We start from the raw sequence: 26,166 nt of genomic DNA, 5'->3' as shown, positions 1-26,166 counted from the left end.
TTATTTTCTCAATAACTCAAATCACAACGTGCACGCTTCAGCGTGTGTTTTGTCTCTGTATATGCTCAGTTTCGCTTCCGGGTCACGCACTTCCGGGTTCCGGATATCTCAGGGGGTCGCATCAACAGTCCGACTCTCTCTCTCCCTGGTCTCCGGTTCCGCTGGTGTTTTATCCCGTCTCCGCGCTCATTACTAGAACAAGAGACAGGTGTTATTAATCTGCGTCCAACCCACTCACTTACCGCTCGTCCCGCGGCCCTCTCTCCCGCTGCAGACCTCGCTGAACCACGCCCCCCTTGCCACATACCCCCACCGCCCGACTCAGGCCGGGGAGCCGTCCGGCCTGCAGCCCCCCCCCCCCCCCATTTCTGGAGAGGAAATCGGCCACAGCCATCTGAGCACCCGGCCTGTGGACCACCTTGAACTTAAACGGCTGGAGAGCCAGATACCAACGGGTGATCCGCGCGTTGGTATCCTTCATGCGGTGGAGCCATTGGAGAGGAGCGTGGTCCAAACAGAGAGTGAACTCCCGCCCCAGGAGGTAATAGCGGAGGGTGAGAACGGCCCATCTGATGGGCAAACACTCCTTTTCTATGGTGCTGTACTTAGCTTCCCTCTTGGAGAGCTTACGGCTAATGTACAGCACCGGCCGCTCTCCCCCCTCCACCTCCTGGGCCAGGACTGCGCCCAGCCCCCTGTCCGATGCGTCAGTCTGCAACAAGAAAGGGAGAGAAAAGTCAGGGGAGTGTAACAGCGGCCCGCCACATAGAGCAGCCTTTACTTGGGTAAAAGCCTGTTGACACGGCTCCGTCCACTGGACCGTATCTGGTAGCCCCTTTCTAGTAAGATCAGTCAAAGGGCTGGTGAGGTCCGAATAATTTGGTATAAACCGTCTATAATATCCCGCCAGCCCCAAGAACTGTCTTACCTCCTTTTTGGTCTTGGGCCTCGGACAGGTTGCAATTGCGGCAGTCTTATCAATTTGGGGACGCACCTGTCCATGACCCAAGTGGAAGCCCAGATACCTTACTTCCACCCGCCCAATCGCACACTTCTTCGGATTGGCCGTGAGCCCCGCTCTCCTCAGCGACCTCAGGACCGCCCTCACATGCTGCATATGCCGCTGCCAATCGTGACTATAAATCACTATGTCATCTAGGTACGCAGCAGCATATGCAGCATGGGGACGCAAAATCCTATCCATGAGCCGCTGGAAGGTTGCGGGCGCCCCGAACAAGCCGAAAGGAAGCGTGACAAATTGATGTAATCCAAACGGCGTGGTGAAAGCTGTTTTTTCTTTGGACAATGGAGACAAGGGGATCTGCCAATAGCCCTTTGTTAAGTCCAGTGTCGAATAAAATCGAGCCGTGCCTAACCGATCAAGCAGTTCGTCAACCCGTGGCATTGGATACGCGTCGAACTTCGACACAGCGTTCACCTTGCGGTAGTCCACACAGAACCTGACCGAGCCGTCTGTTTTGGGGACCAAAACTATCGGGCTCGCCCAGTCACTGTTGGACTCCTCGATTACTCCCATGTCGAGCATTGCGCCTAATTCGTCCTGAACTACTTTTTTCTTGTGTTCAGGCAAGCGATACGGCCGGCTGCGAACTACCACGCCCGGCTCGGTCTCGATATGGTGCTGAATCAAGTCGGTACGTCCCGGTAGGGGCGAGAACACGTCAGCGAACTCCGCCTGTAATTTCGATAAATCAGCGAGTTGTAACGGTGAGAGGTGATCTCCCCCTGGGGCCAACGCGACTGATTGCGCTTTAATGCTCGCCTCTGGCCCGAGATCATCCTCTCCCCCGATCACCGTTGCCAACAACACCGATTCCACCTCATTCCATTTTTTAAGCAGATTGAGGTGGTATATTTGCGTGCCCCGTTCCTATCGGATCGTATCACTTCATAATCGAGCTCTCCTATCTGCCGTGCGACCTCAAACGGCCCCTGCCACTTTGACATTAATTTTGAGCTCGACGTTGGGAGTAGAACGAGCACTTTCTCTCCCGGTGTGAATTTGCGTAGTTTAGTACCCCTGTTATATGACCGGCTCTGGCGGTCCTGGGCTTGCAACAAATTCTCCCTAGATAGCCGCCCCAATGTGTGGAGTTTTGTTCGCAAGTCCATGACGTACTGAATTTCGTTTTTAGCCAACGAAGGCCCCTCCTCCCAAGTTTCTCGTAGGACGTCCAGCACCCCCCGTGGCTGTCGCCCGTAGAGAAGCTCGAAGGGGGAAAACCCCGTGGAGGCTTGCGGGACCTCGCGCACAGCAAATAAGAGGGGTTCTAACCACCGATCCCAGTTTTTGGCGTCTTCCTGTACGAATTTACGGATCATGGATTTAAGAGTGCGATTAAATCGTTCGACCAAGCCGTCTGTTTGTGGGTGATAGACGCTGGTTCGAATGGATTTAATGCCCAATAATCCGTACAATTCGCTTAACGTGCGTGACATAAACGCCGTGCCTTGATCAGTGAGGATTTCTTTCGGAATCCCCACCCGGGAGATCAAACGAAACAGTGCGTCCGCAACACTCTTCGCCGAGATGTTGCGGAGAGCCACTGCTTCCGGATATCGTGTTGCGTAGTCCACGATAACTAGCGCAAAACGATGTCCGCGTGCGGATCGCTCTAATGGCCCGATGAGGTCCATCGCAATTCTCTCGAAGGGGACCTGCATTAATGGTAGGGGGCGCAATGGCGCTTTTGGGGCGGCCAGTGGGTTCACCAACTGACATTCAGGACAAGACGCGCACCACCTGCGCACATTGTCATGAATGCCTGGCCAAAAAAATCGGGTCATTAAACGATTCAGCGTGGCCGCCTGTCCCAGGTGGCCCGCCATCGGGTTAGAGTGAGCCACCTGGAAAAGCATTTCCCGGCGGCTCTTTGGTACTAACAACTGGGTTGTATCCACTTTTGTCTGAGCGTCTTGGGTCACTCGATACAACCTATCCTTAACTATGGCAAAATAAGGATACGTGACGGGCAATGCGGGTTGGAGGGACTGACCGTCGATAGTGCGGACCTGTTGGAACGCATGTTTTAGAGTCTCATCTTGGGACTGCTCCAGAGGGAAGTCATCGCGGTCCGAGAGAATCAGTCTCTCAACCCCGCTCGGTTCCCCTGAAGCTGTTCCCAAGGGTCCCGTATCAGTCTCGCCAACCTGCACTCGCACCGCCCCGTTCCTAGCCTTGTTTCCCCAAGCGGCATCCGCGCATAACGACCCCAATAACGCCGAAAAGGCGGGCCAATTCGTCCCCAGAATTAGCGGATGCCGGAGGCGGGGACTAACCGCCACCTCAACATTATGCTTTTTCCCCCTAAACTGTATCGTGACTGGGACAACCGGATATTCCACCACATCCCCGTGCACACACCGCACCTTAACCATGCGGCTTGTATCCAATGCCCCAGGCTGCATCAGGCTTTGATGGATCGAGGTTTGGTTACATCCTGAATCCACCAAGGCCTGATATGTACCCCCCTTGATACTTACAGGAATTTGGTACTCTCCTGCTTGATCGGGGGTGGTCCGCTGGACATCCGGGATCCGGATCATTGTTCCGATGTCCATCATCGGACATCGGTCCACAAAATGATCCGGATCGCCGCACCGCCAGCAGGCCAGCCCAGGCCTACCCGCCGCCCCGGGGAGTGGGTTGGAGGATGAGCGCGGAAAGGGGGCGGAACCAGAGCCATTGTCACCACCAGCCCCCAGCGGCCCCGCCCCCCTGGGCGGGACCCGCGAACTCCCAGACGGTCCAAGGCCCATCCCACCCCGGCCTCTGGGGGGGACGCGAGGAGGGCCTGGAGGGCGGGACCTGGGGAGAGGGACAGGTCGAGAGAGAGAGAGAGAGGGGGGAGAGAGAGAGGGAGAAGTTAGTGGGGGTTCGCCGACCCCCGGGCACGCCACCAGGTGGTCCTCCGCCAGGTGGATGGCCGTCTCCAGCGACGTGGGCCGGTGGCACTGGACCCACTCGGCGGTCTTCCGGGGGAGCCGAGTGATGAACTGCTCCAGCACCACCAGATCGACAACATGGTCCACGTCGCTGCCGCCGGCCAGCAGCCATCTGCGGCACTCGTCCCGGAGCTGTTGGGCCAATGCGAAGGGTCGACCGGACTCACCCCACTCCAGGGAGCGGAAACGCTGGCGGTGTTGTTCTGGGGTCCGGCCGACCCGCTGAAGTATGGCCCGCTTCAGGTCGTCGTAGTCCAGGAGGTTCGCGACCGGTAGATGTTGCGCGGCCGCCTGGGCTTCGCCGGATAGAAGGGGGATGAGGCGCACCGGCCACTGTGCCCGGGGCCACCCGCAGGCCTCCGCGGCTTTTTGGAACAGATCCACGAAGGCCTCGGGGTCGTCTTCCGGCCCCATCTTCTGTAGGGGCACGTGCACCGGTGCGCTGGCCCGCCCCGCGGCCTCGGCGCGAACCTCCCGGTCCATCCAGCTCCGGAACCGCTCGCGGTCCTCTTGCTGGCCTTGGACGATGGCCTCGAAGCGGCGCTCCTGTTCGGTCCGAAGGTCCAGCAATGCCTTATGGTGTTCCTGGTGGAGGACCGCGAGGGAGTTGATGATCTCCGCAAATGGCGAGGCGGAGGGCGTTGTCATGGCGGCGGCTCTGTCCTGCTTCCTTCCCGGGTTTCGGCACCAGTGTAACAAGTTCGATATAGTGAGGAAGGAAGAGGACACGGGGGTCGGCAGGACTGTTGATGCTCTTTATTTTCTCAATAACTCAAATCACAACGTGCACGCTTCAGCGTGTGTTTTGTCTCTGTATATGCTCAGTTTCGCTTCCGGGTCACGCACTTCCGGGTTCCGGATATCTCAGGGGGTCGCATCAACAGTCCGACTCTCTCTCTCCCTGGTCTCCGGTTCCGCTGGTGTTTTATCCCGTCTCCGCGCTCATTACTAGAACAAGAGACAGGTGTTATTAATCTGCGTCCAACCCACTCACTTACCGCTCGTCCCGCGGCCCTCTCTCCCGCTGCAGACCTCGCTGAACCACGCCCCCCTTGCCACAGCGTCATTTCACAGCGTCGAGTGAACCTATGAAAGAGAACCTTTGATGCTATGGTATTCTGTCTGGGTGTTAGTTGCAGTTTCGGGTTCACAAAACTCAACACATATTTTGATTGTTGGGTGAGGGGGTTTATTAGATTATTCATTAAATATAATGAATAATTGTGTGTCTGATTGATCCAGATGCTACACTAAAGAAAATACCATTTGTAAATGCATTCTGTATAGCAAATATACTTTGTATAATTTGTAAAATTACTGATTTTATTACAACCCATATTTCAAATAAAGTTATCCAATACTCAATTGGTTAGTAATTTTAATTAATCTCAGTGCTTCTTGATTCTTTTAAATCAGTTCATCAAAAATATGAATTCAAATTGATTCACTGTCTGCAGGTTACACTGTTACGCAAGTAGGTGGTGAGAAGTGATTTATGATGTTATTTATGTGCCAAAATTCTGGGTAAGTGAATCATTCAGTCTATTCATATTAAAAACTTGATTTTATGTGTGGAGATCCACAAAGAGACACCAGAGAGTGTTTAAGCATCCAGCTCATGATAACAAATCAGATCCTTTTTCATTCATGATCCCTCCACTTTAAAGATTTATTGTAAAACACTCATTAATTCACAAACATAACACCACTACAGCGTGTAGTCAGCCAGAGAGAACAATAATAAAATGAAGCCTAGAAAGATTGTTTGGGAAATGTATCTATCAGACATGTTTACTGCATGCTGTGATTCATTTTTCCTGCTTCTTCCCTTTTCTGAGTCTGTCTATCCATTCACACAATAATATGTCACACACAAGCACATTTGTGGACCCAATTAGGAAAATGGCACTTGTATGCAAATCTCTTCCGAAGACGAATTGCATATGTTCATGCAAATTAAATGAGAGATCATTTAATGTGCAAATATCATTGAGATTAGAAACTTTGGCATACTTAAAAAACAGCATCTTATTGTTGATGGCCATTAACCACCTGACTTCCCTAGAGCCCATGGGGCACCAGCTTGTCCTTGACAAATAAGACCAAAGTCACCCTGATTGATCTTAATCAATGTTAATTTGGTGTCCTCACTGTATCTCTAAACTGTTTGTTTGCCATAGAGAAGCCAGCTATTCTGTCTAAGCACTGAATGGTTATTACTCTAATGATATGAATAACCTCTCTTGATATGATTCTAATGATGCAAAACCTCTTTAGATTTGTTTCTTCCCTGGCTTCTCTCATCAAACTGTAATTGTAATTTTTAAATATACTAGAAAATTTGTCATGCCAGATGTATATTTTTATTACAATACACATTTTTAAGCACAAAATCACTTAAAGGTGTTATTTAAAAAAACTTTTTAGGAAAAGGAATCGGGCGAGTGGAATAACAAACTTGTAGCCAATCAGCAGGTAAGGGGCGTGTCTACTATTGATGGTGAGAAGAGAGGCTCAGTGCCCATTATTATTCAAAACACAAGACACACATGACAGACATTAGCCGAGAACTAATACAGTATATGCTGGCTTTTGCTTGAATATGCTCGTGTCATGTTCACTTATTAGTCCATTTGCGATTGTATTGTGGCTCACTTCAGCGATGATAAAGCCTGATTCATTTCCACACCGTATGGAGCATCTAAATCTCTTCTCTGTTTGTTTCAAGGGTCAGCTCATAAAATGTGTCCAACAAGTAAGATACTATACTCCTAATATATGTTTGTTTCCTCTTTTCATGATCTATATAATCCTAATCCGGTCATAATTGTAATATGTCGTTAGCTGGACTATCGAGCTTCGAGTTGTTTAGGAGAACTGTTTGTGTTTTAGTGATCACTATAACTCTAATCTTGTCATATAACTCTAATCTGGTTATAATTGTAATATGTTGTTAGTTGGACTGCCGGCTCGTGCACTATTGAGTTGTTCATGAGAACGGTTTGTGTTTTTGTGATCGCAATAACTCTAATCTTGTCATAATTGTAATATGTTCGTTAGTTGGACTGTCGAGCTTGTGTACTATCGAGTTGTTCATGAGAACGGTTTGTGTTTTTGTGATAGAAGGGGTGACTTTTTCATTGAATATTCAACTTTGGTTAGTTACACACAGATTCTGCCATAGTTGTTGCTTGGGTTTCGTATGTGTGGGACGGAGCCCTTTTTGGGGGTAGGGGCATGTTTGTTTTGGTGATTTGAAATATCAACAATGGTTTACAGATACCACTTAAAGGGGCATACAGAACACTTGGCATATAGTTCTGAGACAAATGCCCTACCATATTAATTTAATTAGAAATAGTTACTGTATTTAAGTATCTTTTTGATTACTTTGCACAGTATTTTGATGGCGTTTCAAGGATAGTTGCAACTTTTACTCTCTATTTGACTATATTTTTTGAATAAGTATATGTACTCTTTACCAGTGGTGTAAAGAATACCTGAAAACCATACTTAAGTAAAAGTACAGATACCTCAGAGCGAAAATGGCAGCACAAGTTACAAGTCCCCAATATCAATATCACTTGAGTAAACGTCTTATGTTATTTTGCCAGTACTTAAAGGGTTAGTTCACCCAAAACTATTGTAATTTATTACCTACCCTCATGCCGTTCGACAACCATAAGACCTCTGCTCATCTTCGGAACACAAATGAAGATATTTTTGTTGAAATCCGATGGCTTAGAAAGGTCTCTATTGACACCAATGTCTCAAGACAAAAAAGGCACTAAAGACGTCATTACAAAGTCCTTCTCACTTCAGTGGTTCTACAATCATTTTATGAAGCGACAAGAATAGTTTTTGTGCACAAAAAACCTAAATAACAACTTATAAAGTGATGGCCAATTTCAAAACACGCTTCCTAAAGACCCGGACCTTAATCAAACCTCCAAACTTCCGAAATCACTTGACTTTTGTGATCTGACCCACTGATTCGATAAACTGATTCATAAAGCTCTGAAGCTTTACGAAGCAGTGTTTGAAATCAACGTTTGTTTTTAAATGGCTGGTTTCATTCACTATAGCAGTTTGCAGCATGCTTCGGAGTTCCTCTAAAACCCAAACTAATACTGTGTTTGACCCCCTTTCGCCTTCAGAACTGCCTTAATTCTACATGGCATTGATTCAACAAGGTGCTGAAAGCATTCTTTAGAAATGTTGGCCCATATTGATAGGATCGCATCTTGCAGTTGATGGAGATTTGTGGGATGCACATCCAGGGGCAGTTGGGAGTATTACTTACTCAGACATGTTCTAAGGGCAGAAAGGAAAATTATTGGTTTACAGATTCAACCAATGAAATTGAAGTAGAGGCGGGTCAAGCGTTTTGGTGTGGAGGGAATCCAAGGTACCTGCATTTATTTTCTATTTTGTTCAAATTCTACATCCTCTTACGTTTACTAAGATAATTAGCGAACATTAGAAATGCACAGAACTAATAATCATTGTCTAAATGTCCTATAATCACGTTCATTGTAATTCGTGATTCGTGTAATCCACCTCAAAGCTGCTTATGGTGTCAATTTGCTGTATGTGCAGCTGATATATGCGAAATTTAGATGATATCATATTACTTTGTGACATTTCATCCTTCAAAATAATACTTTACCTGCCCTAGTCCTGCTCTCAACAGGTTCCTATCGCTGTGTTATTATTAGTGTTTATCATGCTGCCCTCAGGGCAGGAGTACTCAATAGGTTTGTATCGCTGTGTTATTATTAGTGTTTATCGTGCTGCCCTCAAGGCAGGAGTACTCAATAGGTTCGTATCGCTGTGTTATTATTAGTGTTTATCATGCTGCCCTCAAGGCAGGAGTACTCAATAGGTTCGTATCGCTGTGTTATTATTAGTGTTTATCGTGCTGCCCTTAAGGCAGGAGTACTCAATAGGTTCGTATCGCTGTTATTATTAGTGTTTATCGTGCTGCCCTTAAGGCAGGAGTACTCAATAGGTTCGTATCGCTGGTATTATTAGTGTTTATCTAAGGTTACAGTTATGTTGCTACATTGTAATCTTCACACAGTTTAGTGCTCAGTATGCCGAAGACAGAAGATTGGTGCACTTTGATATTGCAAAATTGTGGTTGCTTATTTACGAAAGGAAAAGGCACAGAAAACAAAAATACAGGAAAAGCTGGCTGAGGTGTGCCACCCACCTAGCCTAGAAATCTAGAAGTCTAGAAACTCTTAATACCCTTCTGAGCTGTATTCCTCACAATCTGGACGGGCCAATCACATCGTGCATAGAGTCGGCGGGCGGGGCCATAATGACGACGGCCGAGTTGCGTTTGCATGCTTCTAGTAAACACAGAAACTGGCGAACAGCGGCGGTCTTTCGAATCAGCTTTGACTGCGATTCTGGAAGACTTGGAGTTAAGATTTTATCTGAGAAAAGAACAAAGAACGGCACTGAAGTCATTCTTAAAAAGGGAAGATTTGTTCGGAGTTTAGCCGACCGGATACGGTGAATGTTTAATCTGTCAGCGAGCTCTGTTTCACCTTCGTTGCTCTGGTTGGTGTAGCGCTATCCTATCGTGTGCAGAGGGAGTTTGAAAGACAACAGTTTATCCCGCCCCTCTGATTGAGCCCTGTCTATGGTGAGTTTCCAGACCAAACATCTTGATGTGGGTCTGGCTTGTCAGGCTACCACCCACCTGTATCAGCCAGCTTTTCTTGTACAAACCCGATTCCCAAAAAAGTTGGGACACTGTGCAAATTGTGAAAAAAAAGGAATTCAATAATTTACAAATCTCATAAACTTATATTTTATTCACAATAGAATATAGATAACATATAAAATGTTGATGCCATGTCAAATATTGGCTCATTTTGGATTTCATGAGAGCTATACATTCCAAAAAAGTTGGGACAGGTAGCAATAAGAGGCTGGAAAAGTTAAATGTACATATAAGGAACAGCTGGAGGACCAATTTGCAACTTATTAGGTCAATTGGCAACATGATTGGGTATAAAAGGAGCCTCTCAGAGTGGCAGTGTCTTTCAGAAGTCAAGATGGGCAGAGGACCACCAATTTCCCCAATGCTGTGGTAAAAAATAGTGGATCAATATCAGAAAGGAGTTTCTCAGAAAAAACCTTCAAACTCTTTGCATTTTTTCTACAGTGCATAAGATCATCCAAAGATTCAGAGAATCTGGAACAATCTCTGTGCATAAGGGTCAAGGCCGGAAAACCATACTGGATGCCCGTGATTTTCGGGCTCTTAGATGGCACTGCATCACATACAGGAATGTACTTTATTGAAAATCCCAAATATGGGGTCAGTAATATGTAATGGGCTCAGAAATGGTTTCAGAAAGCACTGTTGGTGAACATAATCCACAATCCGTGCCATTTGCCGTTGCCAGCTAAAACTCTATAGGTCAAAAAAGAAGCCATATCTAAATATGATCCAGAAGCTCATTTAAAATGGACTGTGGAAAAGTGGAAAACTGTTCTATGGTCAGACAAATCAAAATTTGAAGTTCTTTTTGGAAAACTGGGACGCCATGTCATCCGGACTAAAGAGGACAAGGACAACCCAAGTTGTTATCAGCGCTCAGTTCAGAAGCCTGCATCTCTTATGGTATGGGGTTACATGAGTGTGTATGGTATGGGCAGCTTACACATCTGGAAAGGCACCATCAGTGCTGAAAGGTATATCCAAATTCTAGAATAACATATGCTCCCATCCAGCGTCGTCTCTTTCAGGGAAGTCCTTGCATTTTCCTACATGACAATGCCAAACCAAATACTGCATCCATTACAACACCATGGCTGCGTAGAAGGATCCGGGTACTGAAATTGCCAGCCTTCAGTCCAGATCTTTCACCCATAGAAAACATTTGGCGGATCATAAAGCGGAAGATCACAATATGGGGTCAGCAAAGAAGACCTAAGACAGTTGAACAACTAGAAGTCTGTATTAGACAAGAATGGGACAACATTCCTAATCCTAAACTTGAGCAACTGGTCTCCTCAGTTCCCAGACATTTGCAGACTGTTATAAAAAGAGGGGATGCCACACAGGGGTAAACATGGCCTTGACCCAACTTTCTGGAGATGTGTTGATGCCATGAAATTTAAAATCAACTTAGTTTTCCCTTAAAATTATAATTTTTCTAATTTTAAACATTTGATATATTATCTATGTTGTTTTCTGAATAGAATATTGAAATTTGAAACTTCCTCATCATTGCATTCGGTTTTTATTCAAAGTTTGTACAGTGTCCTAAATTTTTTGGAATCTGGTTTGTATTTCTCTTTTTGTAAATAAGAAGCCACAATATTTTTAGATTAACACTCAGGAGGTCAGCATCTCCTCTGTAATTCAGAGACGATATATATGTTATATTAAATTAGAACAAAGCTACAAGTGCAGATATGTAGTTGTAGAAGAAGATTTTTGAAGACCATTGGTCTTCATTGGGTGCATTTATCCGGAGCATTATATTCCCATTACAGTCAATTTTAATTCTAATCTGAATGAAAACTCTTCATAGCTGCGTTTCCACCGAAGGAACTTTCCCCCTGGAATTAGGGACTTTGGGGTGGTCCTTGGTGTATTTCAACCACAGGAACTGGGGTCAAAATAAAGTCAAAGTAAAGATCTCCCCCTCAAAACAGCCCTGATCGCAAGTACAACTTTTTTTAAAGTTCAAGAACTTTCAGGGGTGGGACTTAGGCACTGAATGTGCTGATTGGTTGAGCTCACCCAGCACTGCATTTCAAACTAAAAGTCTGTTTCGGTGCATGCAGTAAGCGACTATACATTGGCTGTGTGGGGTTTTATGTCTTTGCACACCAGAAATGTGTTTGACATGGCGCTGCTGCTATGTTAGACATAAATATATAGGCTGGACACACACTCTACGCAGCCAGTATGTAGCCGGCCAAAGTTGTTTGGTATTCAAATCAACAATGGAGTTTAAAAATACGACCGATAGGACAGATGACGAGGTTCAGGCTTTATTATGTTTATTTGCGGAGGACGAAATCCAGTGGGAACTATAAAGTCGACCTGCGCAGTCCTACGTCACCGGACTAATAATAATAATAATAATAATAATAATAATAATAATAATAATAATAATAATAATAATAATGATAATAATAGATTTAATTTATAACGCACTTTTCATTCCGAAGAATCTCAAAGTGCAACAATAGAAAAAGAGAAAAAAAATGAATAAAATGTAAAAATAAAGGATAATAGACACAATCAACACATACAAGCCTTTCTGAACAGAAAAGTCTTCAGTTCAGCTTTAAACCGGTCCAGGCTCTGTACTGCTCTCAGCTCACTGGGGAGGAGGTTCGAAAGCAGCGGTGCAGCCGAGCAGAAAGCTCGATCTCCCATGGCACGAAGCCTGGTGGTGGGGACTTGAAGAAGCATATGGCCTGAAGATCTAAGGGTGCAGGTGGAGGATTTCAAAGTGATGAGTTCCTGTAGAAATGGAGGTGCATGTCCGGTGATGCATTTATGTGTGAGCAGGAGGATTTTGTAGTCGATCCGGGATGAGCCAGGAAGCCAGTGCCATGAGTGTAGGATGGGAGTTATGTGATCATATTTACGGACTCTCATAAGGACCCTGGAAATCCCACTGCAGTAGTCCAGCCTGGTGGAGACAAAGGCATGGACAAGTTTCTCTGCATCTGGAAAGGTTAAAAGGGGACGGAGTTTGGATATGTTTCGAAGGTGGTGGAAGAAGTTTTACAAATGTGCTTAAAGTGGTCATTGAAGGTCAGCTGTGGGTCAAACCGAACCCCTAGATTTGTGACTGAGGAGGAGAAAGTGATGACCTGGCCGTCAAAGATGAGCTGGGATAAGGAAGAGGAGTGGATCTGATAAGGGGAGCCAACCAGTAGTGCCTCAGTTTTACTGGAGTTCAGCTGTAGGAAGTTACTTCCCATCTATGCCTTAATCTCCTCAAGACATGTGGTGAGTCGTGATAGAGCTGTGGAGGGGTTCGGGTCATCATCATTATGTCATCAGCATAACAATCAAAAGATAGTCCATGTCTGTTGATGACAGGACCGAGGGGAATCATGTAGAGGATGAGTAAGATTGGGCTGAGAACTGACCCCTGCGGAACACCACATGTAACAGGGAGCAGCCAGGACTCACATTCTCCCAAAATAACATGCTCAGTCCTGTCAGAAAAGTAGGACTGAAACCCCTGCAGTGCTGCTCCAGATAGTTCAACTGTATTGTGGAGGCGGTTCAGGAGGCATATACCGGGGTCGGCGCAGAAGTCCAAGTTGTTTTATGGTTGTAATGCAAGATGGAGCAGTGATGCAGTTGCGATTCAGCAGTTGAGAAGCAGAATATATTAACATCATGCCGGACGCTGATGATGTTAGCCCGGTGCAAACGCCGCTAAACAACTAGCAATTTCAGACAGTACAAACTCACTAGTCAAGTTGAGCTAGGCCAACAGCAGTAACAGTAACCTTCTGGCAACAAGGGACAACAGTGACTCGACGGTCTAAATGTAGGCTCATCAACTCAGTAATGTAAAATGTTCTTCAAACTAGAATACCGTAATGCTAACAGTTCAAACATAACAGCAGATAAGTGGTGAAAAACAGCGAACGGCAAACAACGTCCTCTCAGTGGCCGCCAGCAATCAGCAACAGTCCCAATTCTAGCTCTGACTGTATGACTAGTCACGGTCATAATAAAATAAAATAAAATCGAAATCTAACAGTACAATTAACTTGGTTTTTGGAGGAGAAGTGGCAAACAGATAGCGCCAGCGTCCTCTCCCCCTCATTGTTAGGCAACAGTCCTTACACAAATCCTTACATTACATGTAATCATTACATTAATCCAATAATCTTCACGGTATTTTACCGCGGTGGGCAGCACGATAAACACAAATAATAACACAGCCATATGAACCTATTGAATACTTCTGCCTTGAGGGCAGCACAATAAACACTAATAATAACGGTTCAGTCTGGGGGATTCTCTCCACACGTACAAACTGCTTGGCCCGCCTCTGCTTCAATTTCATTGGTTAAATCTGTTAACCAATCCTTTTCCTTTCTGCCTTCAGAACATATTTGAGTAAGTAAAACGCCCATCTGCCATCCATGGCACAAAGCTCCCATTCCACCACATCCCAAAGATGCTCTATTGGGTTGAGATCTGGTGACTGTGGGGGCCATTTTAGTAGAATTAACTCATTGTCATGTTCAAGAAACCAATTTGAAATGATTCAAGCTTTGTGACATGATGCATTAACCTGCTGGAAGTAGCCATCAGAGGATGGCATTTAAATGATGCCTAATTGGCACTAAGGGGCCTAAAGTGTGCCAAGAAAACATCCCCCACAACATTACACCACCACCACCACCAGCCTGCACAGTGGTAACAAGGCATTATGGATCCATGTTCTCATTCTGTTTTTGCCAAATTCTGACTCTACCATCTGAATGTCTCAACAGAAATCAAGACTCATCAGACCAGGCAACATTTTTCAAGTCTTCAACTGTCCACTTTCTCATGCAAATTGTAGCCTCTTTTTCCTATTTGTAGTGGAGATGAGTGGTACACGGTGGGGTCTTCTGCTGTTGTAGCCCATCCGCCTCAAGGTTGTGCTTTTTGTGGTTTCACAAATGCTTTGCTGCATACTTTGGTTGTAACAAGTGGTTATTTCAGTCAAAGTTGCTCTTCTTTCAGCTTGAATCAGTCGGCCCATTCTCTACCTCTAGCATCAACAAGGCATTTTCGCCCACAGGACTGCCGCATACTGGATGTTTTTCCCTTTTCACATCATTCTTTATAAACCATAGAAATGGTTGTGCGTGAAAATTTATTCCGCAAAGACCAAATACTGTATAACAACATTGTCATATCCATTTCCATGCTAAAAATCTTCTGAGAGTTGTCATGATAGAACTATAATTAAAGCCTCAAAAAGTTTACTTGCACTGGATGTGCTGGTTGTGACCTCATTAGCAGGTGCAGCCATGAATGTACACATTTGGGTAAAGTAGCCTTGTTAATAGGTTTGGGTAAATAAGGGCAAATAGTGCCTAGACAGTACCTCCAATACCCTGTAGATGGCAATAAAGATAGAAAAGAAAAAAAGGAGCATTTTGAAAATGAAAAAGGACAGGAGTAATAATGGTGTAAAATGATGTTTAGAGGCAGAAAAGTGTCCAATATGCAAACTATCAGTAGAATTACTTGGATTTCAAAACTCTGCATATCACCTGAATATCATACAATGGGCAGCAGAATTAAAGAACGTTTGGAAGAGAAGACGTTAAAGAACGTTTGGAAGAGACTTACGTAGAGGAGTAAAAGGAGCAATGTTTTTCAGCCAGCGTGAGTGTGTGTGGTAATGCTAAGAGGTAATCAGAGAGCTGTCACTTGTTCTTGTCAGCCTCTACTGCAACACCAAGCATGAGTGATTTAGTATGTGTGTGATTATATGGACGTGTCTATATAAATGTGGGCATAGGTGCTCATGTAGTGCAGTGAATGTTTTTGCGTTGCTCTACCTTTCTCTTTGAAGATGATGTAGATTCTGCAATATTATTGGTACCTAGCATAATTAAAAAAGAAAGCATATTTCCAAACAACCTTGCAAACACTCCTTTCACCCGTCATGCCTCAGCCAACTCAAGCACCACAAACAAAGGTCTTACAGGTGCTTGCATTTCTCAACAGATACTTTTAATAAAATGTCCAGCATATTAGGGCTACTTTTAGATGTGTTGCCATGTGTCATGAGTCAACCTGTTCTCACAGAATTCCGTGAACTAAACACAGAATTCACTTTCACGGAATCGATCACAATTCCGTGATGGGTCCATGGAAGTATGTAAGTCAATGACAAGAGGCATCCGTGGTCCACACACGGATTCCCTGTTCCAACACCTTATTTGTCAGTTTGATTCAGTCAGCATAATTTTATTTACATTTATTTTCTTTTTATTCAGACACATTTTGAACGCAAAACTCAAACCCTTCCCTAAACCTACCCATTTGTGTATTATAAAAAAACAGGATATAACAGGCAAAAACGACTGCAGGCACAATTTATTAGAAAGTACAAATATTGTGTACACAAATATTTGTGTACAAATATATGTTGTCCGAGGACAAACGATTGATCGATCAGCAACGTCGAGTCCAATCGCCAAAGATTAATACATTTCAATTATTGCCACCAGAAGAAATGTCACATTAGATTTGACAGCATTGGCTGTTGTATGTCTCATGACCAATTTCGTCATTATGTCAGCTTTGATTGTAAAATGCCAATTCCGTGAAACTATCACAGAGTTAAGGGTCAATGTTCTTTTCACGGAATTCTGTGATATCAGGTTGCATGAGTAAAAAACTGAGTAGGTTAATACTATGTCTAGAGCAAACGTCTTGCTTGTAATGAAACCAGTCAACATATCTGCACTGTGCACATTTTACATGACGTGCCACAGCAGTTTGAGGCTGTCTACACTGGACATATCAAAGTAATTATTATAAACTGGAACATTTGTCTTTCTGAATGAATGCATGATAATGCTGGTTCTAAAGTATTCATTATATTGTGCTGCATCCCAATGCCCCGTCTGGCATGTTCACAACCTGCTTAATCTTTGAAAGTCTAAATGCAGTAAAGTTGTGCTTGCTCTTCTGAAATTAAAGCTGAATGTGAGTAATGTAACCTGTCAGCCATGGTCCCACACCCCCACTTAACATCCTCTGGCACCTGCTATAACAGCCATGCCCCAAATTCTCGCTATAGATTGAGCTGAAAACAGACAGACAAGATCTTCTCTCTTTTCTCATCACATTGGAAAATAATTTTTAGTTTCAATAAAAATTAAGAAGATGTTCTAAATGTGGAAATAAAGTGTCAAACAATATGTTTAATAATAATAAAAGCATTTATTGGGTAGGGTTAGGACTTTTAGTGTCCCTTTATGGTGACATCCATTTCATAATTAAAATAAAAATAAAAATTTACTGCATCTTTCCTGTACTTAAATTATTGAATCTTGTTAATGTACAAAAATACGGAGGTGCAAATAGTATCTGTCAAAATAAAGTATAAATTACATGCAATTACCATTTACACATATTGCAAAGAACTGCTAATTTTATATGGTGTAAATAGAATATATCACTATTTTCACTTATCATCCACGGCTATTTGCACTTAGTGTAAATATCATCTCTAAGAATATCATATCATCACTAAGAAAATATGTTATTTTCACTGAGTGTAAAAAGGATTTAGTTTCCAATAACTTGGTGTGAATAGTGGTGTGAATATTGTTTCCAGCATCAGTTTTTGCATATTAAAAATATAATGTAGATATAACCTCGCTAGCTAACCACAAAATGTTAGCCGGAGTAAGAGCCAATCAAAGCTTGTGTTGTTACCTTGTCAACTTGAGTTGGCCAGTCACACCATTATTTGAACCGGTGTTTAAAGACCTGAATGTGAACTGACGCCGCTCTGAACTCCCTTTCGGTGCAGGCTCCGCTTTTCAAGTCAGCTCTGCTGCCAGACAGGTAATAATAAACTTTATTAAATACTTTTATTGTCTCCGAAAGGACGTAACTTCTCCAATTTGTGTGCGCGGTTCACGCTTATATAGACTGATCATGTGATTTATGTAATACAAAAATAATAGTGCAATCAATCACGGGTGGATGAGAAATAAATCATTGTGTTTGTTTAATAAAGACGTTTATTCCCTTTTCTGTTTTCAAAACAATCTCTCTTCTCCCTCATGTGAACTGAACTGACAGTGGAGCTGAAGCTCATTAAATATGCAAATCTTATCCAATCCTAGCCGTGGGCATTTACTTCTAAGTCTTCAGTGCGGCACGCCCATCAAAACCTAGCGTTCAGAAGAGAGCCTCAAAACCAGTGTAGAAAATAGCCCATTACTTATTAGTTATATGTTATTGAATGTAAAAACCACACAAACGTCATTAGTGGACCTCAGACAACAGTATAAAAAAATAAAAAAGACAGTTCATGACACCTTTAACTAATGTGTTAAACAGTTCCCAAAAACTGCTGTAGCCTATCTTTGAACTCTCACACATAGCCTATTCTGTGTGATCTCCTTTTAATAACTAAAGTAAAGTAATGTAATATTGTTTCACTTCCATTGATCCTCCCCAGAAACTGTTTTGAGCCCCCTTAGTTAGATCATCAACGGCTAACAAGGGCTATTTAGTGAATTAACAACACCAGTCAAAAAATAACTTGCACTTAGGCCATGGCTGCAAGCTCACAATGTCGTCACAATGTTGTGTGTTTCATCCTGGAACCTTAGACAGCATTGAAGCAGTTCCTAAATAGACACATGTCTGTGCAAGGTAGCTGGTGCTTTCTGCATGTGCAGTTTCCCCCGACACATTGTAATGTTTTGCACTGGCAATGCACAAGTGTCACGGAGTGACTTAATGTGGCGGAACCTAAAATGGCGGAAATAGGTCCTCCTGGACCATTGTCCATGAGACACGCAGCCAGTTCCGGTAACTCCGGGCAACCAAAATGGGGGATTATTAAGAACAGGTGTGCGAATGGACGTGGCGATGGGTGATTGGGCAATTCAGAGAAGAGGAGGCGTATAAATAAGGCATCCGGAGAACAGCAAAAGGGGTGAAGTTTATTCCGGCAAACGCTGTGGGTGAGATGGAGGGATCGGTGGGTTGCGCGATGGACCATGCAGTGGGTGAGTCTTTTTGACGTGTGTACACCTGAAGAATTGTAGTGTTGTGCTGTGCCAATGTTGCCAGCAATCTCTCCCCAGGCTGAAGAGAAAGCCCTGCATTAGAGGAAGCGAATTGGTGACGGTGGGCGATTGTTGCATATATGTTTACACACCCAACTGTGACTCATTAACCCCTTTCCCCCACCTGGTGGTGGCGTGGCAACTGGATGAAGTAAGAGCTTGCTGTGAATATTGTGTGGAGTATCGAAGGAAGGGAAGTTCGAATGGGCTGCTGTGTAGAAGGGGCTCATGTGCTGTCTCTGTGTATGAGCATATGTCTGTTGAGTGCTTTCAGGACTGAGCCAAGGGCTCTGCGTCGTCATGGGACTGTTCTACTACGTGTGGGAAGTCAACATCAACGTGTTCCTTAGAAGTCTGTCCTAGTGAGGAGGGCTGGAAGTCCGCTGTGTGTAAATACGCCCTCTCCAGCCACCCAAGCCTTGATGCGCTAAAACCTGTACGTCTAAAGCTAAGAGCCCAGTGTACCGCCCTGTATACTCACTTGTACGCCTAAAGCTAATAGCCCAGTGTACCGCCATGTATACTCACCTGTACGTCTAAAGCCAAGAGCACAGTGCACCGCCCTGTATACTCACCTGTACGCCCAAAGCTAAGAGCCCAGTGTTCCGCCCTGTATACTCACCTGTACGCCCAAAGCTAAGAGCCCAGTGTTCCGCCCTGTATACTCACCTGTACGCCCAAAGCTAAGAGCCCAGTGTTCCGCCCTGTATACTCACCTGTACGCCCAAAGCTAAGAGCCCAGTGTACTGCCCTGTATACTCACCTGTACGCCCAAAGCTAAGAGCCCAGTGTTCCGCCCTGTATACTCACCTGTACGCCCAAAGCTAAGAGCCCAGTGTACTGCCCTGTATACTCACCTGTACGCCCAAAGCTAAGAGCCCAGTGTTCCGCCCTGTATACTCACCTGTACGCCCAAAGCTAAGAGCCCAGTGTACCGCCCTGTATACTCACCTGTACGCCCAAAGCTAAGAGCCCAGTGTACCGCCCTGTATACTCACCTGTACGTCTAAAGCCAAGAGCCCAGTGCACCGCCCTGTATACTCACCTGTACGCCCAAAGCTAAGAGCCCAGTGTACTGCCCTGTATACTCACCTGTACGCCCAAAGCTAAGAGCCCAGTGTACTGCCCTGTATACTCACCTGCAAGCCCAAAGCTAAGAGCCCAGTGTACTGCCCTGTATACTCACCTGCAAGCCCAAAGCTAAGAGCCCAGTGTACTGCCCTGTATACTCACCTGTACGCCACTTGCTTGCAAGTCACGTGTGGATGAAGAGAGGGAGTTGGGAAGACCTACCTGCACATCCCTGTGATGGAGTCTGATTTTAAGTTCTCCAGTCCCAGAGAGCTAGGCCCTTTTTTTTTTTAAAGTATCCCTTTCCCCCCTTCCCATACCTTTTTAATATATGCTGCCAAATTATGAGGTATTTAAAAAAATATATTCCAGAAAATCAATGTCAAAATTGTGGCCAGTGGCTAGTAACTTTAATTGTAAATTTACTGGTGTTTGCACCATTAGTTACTGTCCAGAAAAAAAAAATCAGACACTAATTTGCTCTGCTCCTGGTAGATTGTGTAGGTCGTTATGCAAATGATCTGGCTGTGTGTATGTTCTTTCATTTGCGTGTCTTCAGTAGATCACGTGCAGAACTTTTCACTCCCATCGGCGCTATTATGGAATTGCGCTATTGTAACCCCCCCTGTTCGAACCGCCCGCTCCAAGCGGGACTCAAACCCAGGTCTGTCGGCATGAGAGTCAGACACTAGCAAGGAGGCTAAAGGCTTCAACCTCTAACGTAAGTCGCTAGTGCATCTCTTGAGGTGTGAGTGAGGTTTACTTGCACAGTGACTGCTTGCTGGCCTGTTACACTCTCATGCTAATTTACCCAGTTTAATAAATATGACCCTAAATGAGGGATCATAATTACACACACACACACACACACACACACACACACACACACACACACACACACACACACACGTTGGTCTATGTGGTTTACAGGGACTCTTCATAGGCGTAATGGATTTTATACTGTACAAACCGTATTTTATATCCCCTTACACTGCCCCTGCCCCTAAACCTACCCATCACAGGAAACATTCTGCATTTTTATTTTCTCAAAAAAAAAAACATCATTTAGCATGTTTTTAAGGCCATTTGAATTATGAGGACATATGTCCTCATAAACCACATTTATAGTGTAATACCAGTGTAATACCCATGTAGTTATACAAATTTGTGTCCACATAAACAGGCTCACACACACACACACACACACACACACACACACACACACACACACACACACACGTTGGGTTTCCATTGTTTATGGGGACTTTCTATAATTTGTATACTGTGCAAACTGTATATCATATCCCCGAACACTATCCCTAAACACAAACCTCACAAAAAACCTTCTGCATTTGTAGATTCAAAACAAAACAAAAAAGCAAAAAACAGCAAACATTAGTATGATTTATAAGCTATTTTACCCATAGGGACCAAAAAATATCAAAGCAATTATTGAATGATGAATCAAATGTTTTATGTGTGCATTTTATGCATCTTTGTGCATAATGAGTGAAGCACACATGAATATTACATGAACAGTGTTTCACTTACATTTCCTACTCTTTTGAGTTTTAATGATAATTACATTTAAAAAGAGAGTTCAAATGACTTCACTTTTTTGGATATTGTTCATAAATAAATAAAAGTATTTTTTTACTCATGGTTTTTCCATTTACTGATATGACACCATGGTCTGTCTATAAAACTCAGTATTCTGCCAATCCATTCTGGATTCTGTCAAAGTATACTTAAAAAAAACTGTGGCTGGATGCTGTCATTAATATTGTACATTTCAGTGTCTACCTAAACAATCAAAAATGTATTTGTACATTTTACATATGAATAGGATGGATGGAGGATATATTTGTTAGTGACTGTAAAGTGATCACTGAGTACCCAGCAAGCAATTTTTCATTTAAAATACGTCTAATAGCCGTCGAAACACAGCCCTGATGTCTAGACTAAAGCAAGGCAAAATTTGGGCTGGCAGTGAAAATTTTATAAATATTTAACCATAGCCCAACGTCATCTAGAATATGAACATGTTAAAGAAATACAACCAAACACCTTGAAACTGTTGACTTTGCTTACACGAGGGAATATCATACATCTCAAAAGTTATTCAATGCTATTTTGGCTAGATGTGGGTTACCCTTCGCCGGACTGTATTGGGTCTATAGTTAAAGTTTACTTTGTAGGATTCTTGCAGTAAAATATCCAAAAACATACATTCTTATAATATCCCAAATGTTTCCAAATAATTGTAAATTGTGAGAAAATTGTTTTAACCAAGGAACCGGGACGTCTGAGGGAGTCGTCTGTCAAATGCGTCATATCTGCGTTACCCTCAGTTTCCGGTTTTATTTTACAGAAACGCTTTACTCTTAGCAGTGTGAACAAGTGTCACAGGAGCTGCTGAGCGAACAAAATAAAATTCCCGCTGCTTGCAAACCGTGTGTTGCGCAACAATCGCTCAGGCGGCCTTGCTCAGCTCCTGAACACTCGCTCCTGCTCTGCTTCATACTACAGTAACGTTAATAACCACATCCATCAACATGATTTCTGCCCGAGTCCTATCCCGATTCTTTCCACTGGCTGCGAGTTGAAGACCACATGTCCCAAGATTCTGCGCTCAAACTTGGCGTCAACAAGGATGCAACAAACTACTCCTTTGTTTTGAATAGGCGCCCTCTAGTGGACGGAAAAGTTGCATAGTGCAGCTTTAACCGAGACAGTAAAATGATGGCTATTGTTTGCTGAGTAGAGGTTTAGGTAACAAAGACCCTTAAAGTTACAATTGAACTAAATCATTATCCATTCTTCTTGAGAACATTGAGATTTAAAATAAAAAGATCATTCAGATTAGTTGTCACGAGTCAAAGCAAGCTACTAATTCTTTACATAATATTTAGGGAATTTCATTCCTGTCTCTCTGATTGTAACCATTTGATTTATTAATCATACAGTAAGCTTCACTCTTTACAAACAAACATCCTCCCTCGTAGATAACAAATGTAAGCGAGCACAACAGCTGCTTATTACAACAACAATTTGTTGTTTCTTAAACATGTTGGTTTTGCGTGAAGGCCTGTGGAATGTAAACATGGGCTAATTGTGGGAACACAATGGAATTAAAAGTGCTATTGTGTTTACTTTGACAGCCTATAAAAGTCCTGTTAAAGCCCTTGTTAAGCTCTGTTAAACGTATTTGTGTGGCGAGGGGGCGGCCATTAAACACATCACAAGGGCTAATAAGTGCATTATTTAAAAGCGGCGCTCCAATTACTAATTGATTAGAGCTGAGCAGGCCTCATCAATAAAGCACGAGGCAACAGCTTCAAACCCAAACAGGCATGACTAATACATTAAAGGACCTTAAGAGAGATAACTTCTACCTTAATTAGTAATTAATGTTTCACAGAGACCCAAATTTTTATTCAGATTTTTTTCTCTCTCTTTTTGAAGCCATTGAGACACTAGTCTCACATTGCCAGACATTTGTATAGAACGGTTTTAAACACTAATCTTATTACTGTCACCTCCATCAGCTTCTTCCTGCTCTGCAGTCACACATTCTTATAGGTCTTATTTTTGCTGTTGAAAAAAACATGAAACTTGGGTCAGTGAAAAGAAAGAAAGAAACGTCTTTTAACTGAAGTGGTACATTTTTAGAATGTTGTGTCATGTGAGAAAATACTTGAGATGCAAGCGCAGTGGTTAAAGATGTCCATCTAGTGTGTGTTTACATTGAAACAACTATGGAAAAGTAGCACAGTGGAATGAAAAAATGGCCCATATTATTCTGTGTGAATTGCCCCATACTTCACATTCTTTTGGAGTGTCACGTGATTTCGATGAAATCCAACTGGAACTGGAAAGTAATGCGCAGTCCTACATCACCAGACTAATTTGCCTAATCTTCACATTACCGTAGACCATGATGAAAATGCAGACAGCAACAGGTCTGAGAAAAAAAAAAATCCTGCGACAAATTGTTCTGCGTAATTTCGGTGGAAACAGGCCACCTAGACCTATTATGCAAAATTCACTTTTACATGGCCTACGCAAGTATGTATTTCCCCCAGTGAGCCTTCTCGCACAGACTCTGTTCAAGGTCAGGGAGGACGAGGAGCAGGTCCTGTTGGTAGCTCTGTATTGGCCAAACAGGACTTGGCTCCCGGAACTAGTGCTGCTCGCAACATCACCTCCTTGGCCCATTCCTCTGAGAAAAGACCTCCCGACTCAGAAACGGGGCACCCTTTGGCACCCGCGTCAGGACCTGTTGAAACTCCTTGTCTGGTCCCTGGACGGGACGCAGAGGTTCTAGGTGACCTACCACATGCGGTGTAGACACCATTGCTTCCACTAGAGCGCCCTCTACGAGGCACCTCTATGCGATGAAGTGGAACTTGTTCGTCAATTAGTGCTCTTCTCACTGAGAAGAACCCCGAAGATGTGCCGTGCTTTCCTTCCTACATGATGGGTTGGAGAGAAGGCTTTCTCCCTCCACCCTAAAAGTTTATGTTGCCGCTATCGTTGCTAATAATGATTTGGTAGGTGGAAAGTCCTTATAGAAGTCAGGTTCCTAAAGGGGCAAGGAGACTAAATGGACTGCATTTATATAGCGCTTTTAGCAGACCCTATGGCCATCCAAAGCGCTTTACATTTTGCCTCACATTCACCCATTCATATAAAGACGGCGATGTCAGCCATGTAAGGCACCATCCAGCTTGTCAGGAGCAGCTGGGGTTAGGTGTCTTGCTCATGGCCACTTCAACACTAGGTCAGGTGGAACCAGGGGTTGAGCCACCAACCTTTCGGTTTGTAGACAACCTACGTGAACCACTGAGTCACTGCCACCCCTGTAATGACTAAATCTGCCTCGCCCTCCCACTTTGCCCTCTTGGGACCTGTCTCTGGTGCTGACCGGACTGCAGAGACCTCCCTTCAAGCCTTTGCAGTCAGCAGAGTTAAACATTCTGGTTCTGAAGACAGTACTCCTTACTGCATTGGCTTCTATCAAGAGGGTAAGGGACCCGCAGGCTTTTTTGGTTGACAAATCATGACTGGAATTTAGGCCGGACCACTCTCACGTGATCCTGAGGCCCCGGCCTGGATAGGTGCCCAAGGTTCCCACCACTCCCTTCCGGGACCAGGTGGTGAGCCTGCCAGTGCTGCTTTCGGAGGAGGCAGACCCAGCCCTGGCTTTTCTCTGTCCCGTCCGTGCCCTACAGACTTACGTGGACAGAACACAAAGCTTTAGGACCTCAGAGCACCTCTTCGTCTGTCACGGAGGCCAGCAGAAGGGAAAGGCTGTGTCCATGCAGAGGATGGCATATGATCTTGGCATATGAATCCCAAGACGTGCCCTGCCCACTCGGGGTTAGAGCCCACTCCACCAGGGGTGTGGCCTCTTCCTGGGCGCCTGCTCATGGCACCTTGCTGACAGATATTTGTAGAGCTGCGGGCTTGGCGACACCTAACACATTCGTTAGGTTTTATAGCCTATGTGTAGAGCCGGTATCTTCCCATGTGCTCACTTCCCATAGTCAGTAACACCGAAGTTCCAATGGAACTGATACGTGCGCTTAAATGCTCCATTTGAGTTCCCCAGAATGGCAAACCCTGTTGAGTCCTCCGCAACCCGTGGCAGTTGGACACTCGTATGCATTGGTGGAACTTGTGTTAGGCTGGGTTCCATATGTTGTGACCCCACAGTGGTCCAATATGTGTATTTTCCACAGTAGTGCTCCCTATGGCGAGCCCGTGTCTTTCCCTCGGCAGAGCCCGCTCTGCCATCTCAGTCTGGTGTTGCTCCCCCGCCTACAATGGCCGGGGCCACCCCTGGGACTTCCGTATGTTGTACTGCCCACGGCCAGTCCATACGTGTATTCTCCCTTCGGGCATGATGTGGCTTCCACAGCGGGCCCCCGGGCATGCTTTCCCAGTGTTATCCAATAGTCTGCTGAGTGGGTCTTGCGAAACAGCAGTGTGACTCTCCTTGAGTAAATTTCCCCGCTCGAAATAGACGGGGTTTGAGGGGCTTTCGCGGGGCACTGGAAGTGGTAGTAACTGTGGCGTTTTCCAAAGGGATCCCAATTCATCAGTGATGTCCGACATACGTTGAATGTGACCAACTGAAGGGGAACATCTTGGTTACATATGGTAACCCTCGTTCCCTGAAGGAGGGAACGGAGACGTACGTCCCATTGCCACAGTCACTATTTCGGCTCCTCAGTGAAAAACAACAGTGCGTGACGATCGCTTCCGCTTTATAGCTGCGGCGCGGAGTGCGAT

The 26,166-nt window shown here is 44.5% G+C and overlaps 1 protein-coding gene across 1 annotated transcript; it reads right to left on the bottom strand.

Annotated features, from left to right (window-relative positions):
- Nucleotides 1-54: 54 nt before the first annotated feature.
- LOC137071725 (uncharacterized) lies at nucleotides 55-5,019 on the bottom strand. The gene is made up of 2 exons (XM_067439921.1): nucleotides 3,505-5,019; nucleotides 55-192 (listed from the first exon to the last, which is right to left on the bottom strand). The coding sequence occupies exons 1-2, from the start codon at nucleotides 4,612-4,614 to the stop codon at nucleotides 190-192; spliced, it is 1,113 nt and encodes a 370-aa protein (XP_067296022.1). The 5' UTR covers nucleotides 4,615-5,019; the 3' UTR covers nucleotides 55-189.
- Between the last annotated feature and the right edge of the window lie 21,147 nt (nucleotides 5,020-26,166).

Source organism: Pseudorasbora parva, chromosome 3 (assembly GCF_024679245.1).
Source record: "Pseudorasbora parva isolate DD20220531a chromosome 3, ASM2467924v1, whole genome shotgun sequence".
NCBI lineage: Eukaryota > Metazoa > Chordata > Actinopteri > Cypriniformes > Gobionidae > Pseudorasbora > Pseudorasbora parva.
Note: the sequence above shows the minus strand (reverse complement) of the source record. Positions and strands in the feature narration are given on the sequence as shown.

Excerpts from the sequence above, each read along its gene's own strand:
- LOC137071725 (XM_067439921.1), bottom strand. The coding sequence starts at position 4,614 with ATGACAACGCCCTCCGCCTCGCCATTTGCGGAGATCATCAACTCCCTC.